The 10,147-nt window shown below is 48.7% G+C and overlaps 1 protein-coding gene across 1 annotated transcript in view; it reads left to right on the plus strand.

Moving 5' to 3' along the window:
- RYR2 (ryanodine receptor 2) overlaps nt 1-10,147 on the plus strand; it is a 185,593-nt gene that overhangs the window by 115,685 nt on the left and 59,761 nt on the right. The window contains exons 63-64 of the mRNA XM_015562331.1: nt 182-303; nt 4,597-4,646. Coding sequence (XP_015417817.1) covers nt 182-303; nt 4,597-4,646 — 172 coding nt within the window. The remainder of the gene's footprint in view (nt 1-181; nt 304-4,596; nt 4,647-10,147) is intronic.

Here is a 10,147-nt window from a genome sequence, read left to right on the forward strand (position 1 = left end):
ACACACACACAGGAATTGGCAGGAGCAGGGCGAGGTGAGAGCCACTCCCTGGTGGGGGGCTGTTGCAGCTGCGGGGATTGGGACCTGTTGCATGTGGACATGGTCTGCCTGCTCCAGCCTCAGCACTCACTCACCCCCCAGACTCCACTGTGTACACCTGTCTTCTTTTCCTTCCTTTCAGGTTGTCCTGCCTCTAATTGATCAGTATTTCAAAAACCATCGTTTATACTTCCTGTCTGCAGCGAGCAGACCGCTGTGTTCTGGAGGACATGCGTCAAACAAGGAGAAGGAAATGGTGACAAGGTAAACAGCTGTGCACGCAGACTGTTGGGGGGCGGGGCGGAGCGGGGCGCGCCCTGGGGAAGGAGCGCTGGCCTGAGCAGCTGTGTCAGTGCCTCTGCCCGGCCGTCCACCTGCTCTCAGACCCCGGGGATGAGGGTTTCTGCAGGTTAATCCATGTGATCTAGACAGTGAGGTTTTCTGTATTCGCTGCTGAATGGAAGGACTAAAATACCCACACAATTCGCAGGTGGAGGCTGGAGAGCGACCCTGTATTAGGAGGTTGGAAAGATGGTGCTTTTAACATTAATTTATTAAAATTCGTTCCGATCTCATATTTTTACCTACGTTAATTTTTTAGGAGGGCAAAATCCCGTTTACAAAAGTTATAATTTTAAATATTAAAAAAAAACAATGTCAACTCCTGGAAGAAAGTGAAGGCAGTGCAGCCTTTCCGAGCATTCCCCTTGCCCTGCTCTAGCTGGCATGGTAGCAACACTTTCTCATTTTCGTTTAAATCAAAGTATTCGTCATAGATTTACTGGTGGTTGCCCTGGGGTTTCCAGCGTGGACCCAGAATTCTCCCAGAACGTGCACATGAGAAGCTTGAGTGAGGGAGCCTTTTCCTCGTCGCTGCGCTGTCTGGGCAGGGTCCAGCTCTAGCCGCAGCGGAAACACTTTCCTGGACATGCCTCACCCAGACGAAGCAGGCACGGGCTTTCCTTGGGCTCGGCATTAATGATATGCTGGATGGCAGTGCCGTGCCAGCCTGTCGGATAGAGGAGGTGCGATTGAGTACAGAGGGTGACGAATTAGACTTCTGCATTAGTGACATTGGGAATGGGGACTTGAATGAAATTTTAAACTCATGTCTTTACTCAGATACATTATCTATTTTCCAGTCGTGTGATAGAGGATTGCAATAGCATTAAAATGTCCCAAAACTCAGTCAAATAAAAATCTACCCGCAGTGTTGATAAATCTGATGTACAATGAATATGTCCTAAGGGGCGTCCACTCACCTCACAGGCCTTCCTCAGCAACTGGGCCCAGGTCCCCCTGGACAGTGAGTGCTCACAGAGCACCAAGTTCCCACTGACCCGTGCCCCCAGGGCCACTGCAGAGTGTCCCTGTCCTCCCTGGGCCCAGTCAGCCTTTGTCACACACAGGGTGTTCCCTAGGGCATCGGTCATACAGATGCTGCTCAGTTACATAAATCAGGAGACAAAGGAATCAGAGGACACAGGAACAATACAGAGACTTGTACACATGCCGCTTCTCCCCCTCGCCTGCTCTGTCTGCTGCCTCCGTGCAATTGTCAGTCTTACTCCCAGAACTGCTCACGGACCACAGGGCCCTAGTCCTGGCTGACCTACCCTCCCCAAGTGAGCCAGAGCAGCGTCTCCATCTGGTACCAGGGCAGGTCAGGGAATGTGGATTCACTGTGGAATGTTGTCATTGGCATTAACTGTTGTCATTGACATCTTCCATATTTTGAATTTTCATTAATGTTTTCACTTAATTGATCAGCACTAAGAAGGCACTGAGCCTCTTCCAGGGCAGAATGACCACCCGGTGCTTTTGGCAGGAGCAGGGGAGTGGAAGGGTGGGCTGGGCCACACAGGTGGTGGAGGCCCCGTAACACAAGTGTCACTTCCAGTGCGGGGCCCCTTGGGCTCCTTCTGCAGAGACTCTTGAATGCCTGCCCGGGACGCGGTGCTGTCCTGGCCCTGGATATGGTGCTGTCCTAACCCAGGGATATGCAAAGACACAGTCCTTAATTGTAATGAACTCAGAAATACGGCTGAATGATGCAGACATTTGGAGCTCACCATGTAATAAGGGTGATGCATGGAGGTGGGACACGTATGAAGTGCTGGGGTGTAGAGCCCTGTGTGAATGAATGGGAAGAGGGGCTGGGTGTGAGAGACACAGAGAGAGACAGCCAATCAGGCAAGTCGAAAGGCAGGCCAGCGCGGTGCTGAGGTGCCAGGCTGTGCAGTCGGCACTGTTGTGTCGCTGGCACCCTGGAGGAGTTTCAGAAGGGCCAGTTTCAGGAAGAGGTTAAGTTCGGTTTGGTATTTATTGGCGATTAGCAGCTTGTTCATCTGGAGATCCAGCCAAAGTTGGAAATATGTGTTTGGTGGACAAATGCTTGAATCTGAGTGTCACAGGTGCCACAGCCAGTGAGGCCACATGGAGATGGAGAAGGTCGGTGTGCTGGTCGGTCCTGAGGCCCTCAGGGTGCTCAGTGGGGAGCAGTGGCAGGGCAGCAAGGGGTGCTGGAGCCAGTGAGTGAGTAGCAATGCTGAGGGAGAACCTACATAAATTCTCCAGTGTTAGTCATGAGGGGAGAGAGAGAGAATCTGCCAATTTCCTTTCAAAGTCCTTGCATTAAAAATTGTTTGCAAAATGGCACATTCTTCGATTGACTTACATTTGGCTCCCGCCGTACGTTTTTAGAATTGTGCCTTTTACTGCCAGGGAGATTTCTCTGGTCTTTTCTTCTGCTCAAGGTCTGCATGAGGCATCGAAGTTTATTCTGAGCTGCAAACTGCCAGTCGCCTCTTTCACTGTGACGCAATCCACTGGGTAGTCAGGGGTGCGGATGCTGAATTCATGGCCTGCATCCTGTTTAAAGACATCCTTGTATTGCATCGCCCACGTCCTCAGCAACCTAGTGACTTTGTTTGCAGGTGCGTGTTGCATTGAGTGTCTGCCCCCTGGTGGTCAGTGCACGTCATAGCAGCTGGTTGTTCTGCCGCTCGGTTGATTTGCGTATTAGCCTTTTATTATATAGGATTTTTAGAGAAAGTGTAGGCCAGAGCTCATAACAAACAAACGTACACCCTGACAGTGACAGCACAGGAGGGCCCAGCTTCCTATATGTCGCTGATTCTCACAGGGGGCACATCAGGTGCTGTTAGGAGCAGCTGATGGAAGAGGTCACCTTTCTCTGACAGGGTCTCAGACTTAAGTGTCACCTAACGGCATGGGATACGGAGCAGTTCTGTTTAACATCACAGCAAAGTATCCCAGGTCTGGCTTACTCGGGGAAAACACAGCCCTTGCGCTGCAAATTCAGCATGTTTCAGGAAGTTTCCCCAGGACTCCAGAGAGCACCCCCTAGTGAGAGGTAAACGGTATCGCAAGATAAATCCAGAATGTGTGCAGTTCTGAGATGTGGTCGCTCCGCTTCAGCTGAGGCGGATCCTGGTGCGGTCAGCCCTCACGTGGAGCTCTGTGGTGAGGCATCTGGAGAGCCTGCTCGTGTTCTGTTTTGTTGTCCAGATAACAGCTCAGGGGCTGATGCCATGAAATCGGGTGTCTGCCCGAGTAGATGGCTGTTTAGAACTTGCAGCACTGGAGAGACTCCCCCTGTGTGATGACTTTCGCTTATAAATGAGTCCACTTTGTTACTACAGTGAGATATGAGGCCACACTCTCTTAGGGGAGGTCAGCATCACAGGTGTGATTTTCTCGGCCTTTCTGCCAGCCTGTCACAAGCAGCTCGTTGCCCTGTTTATTCCCTGGAGGAGTCGGTGCCCCATGCTGCCACGCTGGTCCTGGGAGAGCTGTGCCGGGAGGAGGGCAGCAGGACCAGCACTGACTGTGCTTGGGAAGTCGGGCTGGATGTGGGTGGGGCCGTCATATCCCTGTCCAAGGTGACGGCGTCAGGACTGTGTCTCCGCAGAGTGCAGAGGTAGATGTGAGGGCAACGTCCGTTACATGGGAAGACAGATGCAGACAGAAATTCAGGAACGGCCTTTGGGAAATGCTTGGTTGGGTGGGACGGGAGTGTTTCGTGTAAGGGCTCAAGGTTGGGGAGAGGCAAAGTCCAAGCGATGAAACACACTCAAACTTAACGTAACGTTTGATGCCCAAAGCACCACATTTCTGTTGTTAAATAATGTCCGTAACAACCACCAATTCCAGAATTTCAATAGTACATTTGGATAGATAAATCTTTTTCTTGTGGTTTTTCTTTAGTTATATTTTTGCGGGTTTCATATAGATTGCTTTTATATTAATTAGCTTTGCTTTCAATTTTTTGTTTTGTTTCTTACAATATGTGCTTTTTTAACCATGTTTGTTAAAGATACGCACTCAGAAACTTTCTTTAATACCTTTACTCCACATTCTGCTTGGAGAATCAGTACTTTCTGCGTGACATCATGTTGCTTTCTCCGGCTCATAGATCAGCTGTTTATTTTTCTTTTTTCTTCTTCTTTTTTTTTTTCATTTTATTTTCGTTTCTCCCTGTCTCTTCTACCTTCCCCCTCTCCCCCTTTCTCTTTGGTTTTCTTTTGTCTTCAGCCTGTTCTGCAAACTCGGAGTTCTTGTCAGGCATAGGATCTCACTGTTTGGTAAGGAGACCCCTGGACAAGCACCCGCATGGCCTCACTGGGTCCTTCGCGTCAGCACTGTGTGGTGTGCGGTGTTGCATGCGCGCACGTGGGCATGGCTGCATGTGCTCGTCCTGGGCCTGGCCCCGGGCCTGCAGGTCCTTCCTCAGGAGCCTGCCCTGTGGTGAAATGGGAGACCAGCTTTTTATACTCATCCACTGTTCACGTGAAAACCCAAAGGTTGTACCATTACAGAGCAAGGGACTGGGGACAACAGTGCGTGCCATGTTTATACCAGAGCAGCAGAACAGAGACCTTGAATGCGTGTTTGCTGATCTCGGATCGATTCAGTAATGAGCTGTTATAGGTGAAAAAATTTTCCCTGCACTTCAGTTTAATGCTCTGGATCACCGATGTGCATGCCGACTGCCTTTCAGACAGAGCCTCAGAGTAGACAGCGAGGCCAAGGATTCACTTTGCCAAAGTGACTTTCCTAGCACCGCTCGGCCCATAGTCAGTTTCTGTTGGTTTCTGAGTTCCCCGAGCTGAAGTCCACATTCCTGGCACCTGCCTCCACTGCGTGCAGGGCGGCCACTCCCTCCCCCGTGTCCTTGCTGAGGGGACTCCGCACGGCTGGCTAGCCGAGTGGGCTTCCCTCCATCTGCTGTCATCAGCCGGCCAAGTACACGCGAGCTCCATAGGTGAGCTTTCAAAGCAGAGTTAGGGTGACCTCGGTAACAGGACATTCAGTGCACTGAAAAAGGTGCTATCACTTAACTCCACTTACAGGGAAAACTAAGGGTTCTATCAAGGGCACAGTGAATAACTGAGGAATAGGTATATATATGTGTGTGTGTGTGTACATACATAAATACACACAAATAACTTGTAAGTTCTAAACATTAAATTTTTTGAGAAATGATAGTTTCTGAATATAATTACTTGACATATTTGGTTTCTATTATAATTGCATCCAATATTTGGTGTTCTTAAGTTTAGTTATTATAAGTTATATCTCATATAGATCGCCTCAATTTTTGCATTAATGTTTCAGTTACCCAAAATTAATGTGGAAATCATTTTCTTTTTTTTTTAAATTGATTATAGAGAGAGAGGGGAAGGGAAGAGAAAGAGAGAGAGAAACACTGATGTGTTGTCCCACTTACTAGTATGTATGCATTCAGTGGTTGATTCTTGTAGGTGCTCTGACCAGGGATCAAACCGGGGATGACACTCTAACCGGTGAGCCACCAGGGCAGGGTGGACATTATCTTCTGCATAATTCCCAGGAGATAACTTTGGTTGGACTTCTCTTCAACCGAGAAACATTTCATACAGAATGTTCATGTACTCCTGCGCCTTCTCACAATAACAGTGGATTCCAACATCTTCCGTTTGTCTTTAGGGAGTGTGACCTCATATAGAGCTTGATAAGGACAAGGTTTCTAGCTGCACTGTTTTTGTTCATCCTAACCCAAGGGTATGTTGAGAGAGAGAGAGAGAGGAGAGAGAAACATCAATTGGTTGCCTCCGGTACTCACCCTAATCTGGGATCAAACCGGCAACCTGGTTGTGTGCCCTGACCGTGAATCAAACCTGCAACCTTTCGGTGTATGGATGACGCTCCAACCAAGTGAGCCACTCGGCCAGGGCTCAGCTGCACTTTTATGCATTCTTATGAATGAGCATAATACTGCCGTTACGTGGCTTCTAACTTATTACCTATAGGAAACGCTTGGTTTCCTGGGTTATCTCTCTGTAACTTCCTTTTGATAATTTTTGAGGTATTCCACACAGGCAGCCAAGTACACAAGTGTTCGGGACAGCCTGGTGCCATAGCTTGTGAAATGTCACCTGTGTCTGTACCCATTTTAAAAAAATTTTTAACAGGAACGTTTTGGAGAGCTACTATGTAACTGTTCTTCAACACCATATTTTTGTGAATTCTTTATATTATTTTGATATCTGTTGTTGGTTCAAATTTGCTTTGGCATTTTCCTGTAAAATAACACAAACTCCAAGAGGCCAAACATACTACAATATAGACATGTCCAGTTATTAGAATCTTGAAGTCTAAGACATGTAAACATTATTCTTTGTTTTTTAAACATATACACATATATTTAAACACTTTATTTTTAATCTGTGTTTATTTCTTTAATAGCTACTGAAAGCTTTTCTGGGTTTTTTTGACACCGCATTATCAACCCTCACACTCGGGAGCCCACTCCCTCACACTCGCAGAGCATGTGTAACCAGGGTGCCTTATGGAAGCTGTCGGGGAATTGCTGACATAGCTGAGAGTTCCTCACACACTCCCCTGAGTCCTGGGGGATGGAGTTGACCCCTGCACCCAATAACTCCATGCCGAAGCACCTGTAGGTGCCCTCTTGGTTTAACTTTATTTTTATTGTTGACATTATTACAGATGTCCTCACCCCCCTACCCACCTCCATTAGACACGTAACCTTCAGAGGACGCAGCTATAACCTGGCGCAGGCACTCATGGTGTTCTGGAGAGAACGTTGTGGGCTTTGAGCCAGAAAACCCAGGTGCAAGTCCTATATGTGTAACTAAGCCAACGGACTGATCTGGACAAGGACTTGCTGTCTCTGAACTTCGGTTTTTATTTTTGAACCAGACTAAAATAAGTAGCCTAGTCTTAGAGCTCTGGCACGTATCAGTCCAGTGCTGGGTGATGAGTGTTCAAGTGCCAGGTGAGCTGTAACCGCACAGCTTTCACCTGGAAGAGGTTCCAGGCAGGACGGAAAGTTGACAAATAATTCTCTGGCTTTGTCTTTGAGCAAAGGTGAAGTGTAGAGAGAGCCATGTTCCTAACTCATGAAATGAGTGAGAAAAGTGCAATTGAGACCAAGGGGAGCTTTAAAAAAAAAACCCAGGGGACCAGACTCTTGTCTGTTGGTGGCGCTTGTGGTGAGCTAGTGGCAGTGCCTGTCGTGAGTTAGTTTGATAAGTAATGGAATATTTATCCAAATTGGATGCCAAATGGTAGTTACATCTACCAGTCTCTCCTGGATTTGAAATGCTTTTCTTTAAAAAAATTTTTTTTATTGCATTTTAGAGAGCGGAAGGGGGAAAGAGAGAAACATCAATGATGCGAGAGAATCATTGTTTGGCTGCCTCCTGCACGCCCCCGACTGGGGATGGAGCCCGCACCCTGGGTGTGTGCCCTGAAGGGGAATCAAACCAGCAAAGCCAGACTGGGCAGGGCGAGAGGTATCTCTAATCTATAGAGTGAGGAAGCCTAAAACTTGGACTTAATACAGTTTATCTTTAATCCAAATATTTCCTATCTTTTGAAGCACACTCTCTAAGAATCAAAGACATTAGTGTTTTCATGCCATTATTTTTATATTAAAAAAAGGTAAGGTTTTAACAAGGGGGATAGGCCTCATTTTCCACAGAGCAGTAGTTCTCATGTATCCATTAAAACGGTTTATGGGGAAAATAATGGAAAAGTAGCATCTTGTGTACATATAGGCTTGGCTGTTGGACTCTGGAATGCTCGCTAGTGGTTGTAAGTTCATACTGATGACCCATTGGTGACTGAGTAGCGAGTGCCTTTAATCCCATCCCCTGCCCTAACCCCCCCCCCGCCCCCCACGGCTGCCCAGGAACTCTCATCCCTGATTTCCAGGCAGTTAGAGAAGACAGACCCCTCGCATTCCAGCCCAGGGCAGCCTTTCAGCGGCTTTAGTGGAGGCGGGGTCGGGCTGCGAGGGCAGCGATGGTGGCACGGGGCACAGCACCACTTCTTAAGGCTTCACGTTTCCTTATGAAAATAAACCCAATGCCTTCCTGACGTCACTCAGCAAAGCACCGTACGTCCGTGTGTGCAGGGCGTTCTCCAGGAGGTGGGGACAGAAATGATTTCTTACATGCCAGTTCCCCGGGCCACCTGCAGGCGTGTCATGTTTCTCCTGCCGCCAGGGAGCACTGTGTTCTCTCTGAATCCCCGCAGACCACCCGGTCTTCCCAGAACACAGCCTCCTGTGCACGCCTACTCATCCAGTGGCTTCCCATTTCTTTAGAATAAAGACCAGAATTCTTCATCTGGCCACCTGCCTGGTCCCTAGTCCGGCTCCTGTGGCCTCCATTTGCATCCCTGAGCAAGTTGCTGGTTCCCTGTGCTCTAGCCTCAGGGGCCTCTCTCTGCTCCTTGACTGTGTGGATTCCCTTTCTGCCCAGGTCCCGGCACGTACTGTCATTGCCGACTGGCACAGGGTCCCCTATAGTCCATTCACTTGCCGGTCCCTCATCCCCACCATGGAGGCAGCTGCCCCTCCTTCAGAGTTCCAGCCAGACACTGCTCTCTCAGGCCACCTCCCCGCTCCCGAGGCCTCTGCTGCCTGTGATGCTCACGGCTCCTGCACCTGCTCCTCCTCTCTGGTGATGTCCCTGGGTTAACATCTCATTCTGGCCCAAACTGCTCAGCTCTTTGAGGGCTTATTGCTGTATCCGCAGCCTGGGGGGACGTCTGACCCCTAGTCGGCATCCTCAGAAACCGCCCCATGCACGGGCGCCGCCCCGTGAGGGCGTGCGGGTGCTTGTCCAGGGGTCTCCTTACCAAACAGTGAGGTCCTATGCCTGACAAGAACTCCGAGTTTGCTGAACAGGCTGAAGACAAAAGAAAACCAAAGAGAAAAAGGGGAAGGGGCAGGTAGGAAAGATAGGGAGAAATGGAAATAAAAGAAAAGAAAAACAGCTGATAAGTGTCCCATTTAACCCATAAGGAAAAACTTAAAAATATGTTCCTAATGTCTTCCCTGCTGATATGCTGATCAAATTCACCCCCAACCCCCTGGCAGCACCGCAGGAGCGTCCTGGCTCACGTCACGCGGCCTTTCAGAGGTTTGCATGTTGGGATTTCATCCTTTTAAAATATCAGTCAGATTCCAATCTGTTCACAACCCGTCTTTCTGTTGCACCTAAGAAACACGCCCAGAGTTCTTGCTCCGGTTGCAGGGCACTGCCCCTGGCCCCCCCTCCTTCCGTCACACATCTCCTTCCCCATCCACCCGCATCAGCCACTTCACCTCCTCATTCTCTGCCCCAGGGCCTTTGCACCTGCAGTTTCCTCTGCCTGGGCCCTTCTCCCAGCTGCTTGCACGGTCTGTTCCTTCATTGTTCCTTCAAATAGCTCTGCTCATTTCCCACTTCCTTGGGGTTGGCCTCCTAACCACTCCCCTTGTTACTCTCTCCAGTTGCTCTAATCCCTATATCCTGCTACCTACTTTTACTGTGGCCTGATATTATGTTACATGCTGATTTTTGATGAATTGTTATCTGTATCCCAACTAAAATGGAAGTACCTTGAGAACGCTGTTTTGCTTATTACTTGAAGTTTGAGTGTCTGGTATGTAACCAGTATTTATTGAGTGAATGAATAATGAACTGAATAACACTTTCAGGGACTACAGCACAAGCCCTAAGATTGCCACCAGCCAATAGACAGGGACGTAACAAATCCTGCCCTTCTGCTCGTTTTGTTTTTGTTACCA

The sequence above is a fragment of the Myotis davidii genome, unplaced genomic scaffold (genome assembly GCF_000327345.1).
Source record: "Myotis davidii unplaced genomic scaffold, ASM32734v1 scaffold174, whole genome shotgun sequence".
NCBI lineage: Eukaryota > Metazoa > Chordata > Mammalia > Chiroptera > Vespertilionidae > Myotis > Myotis davidii.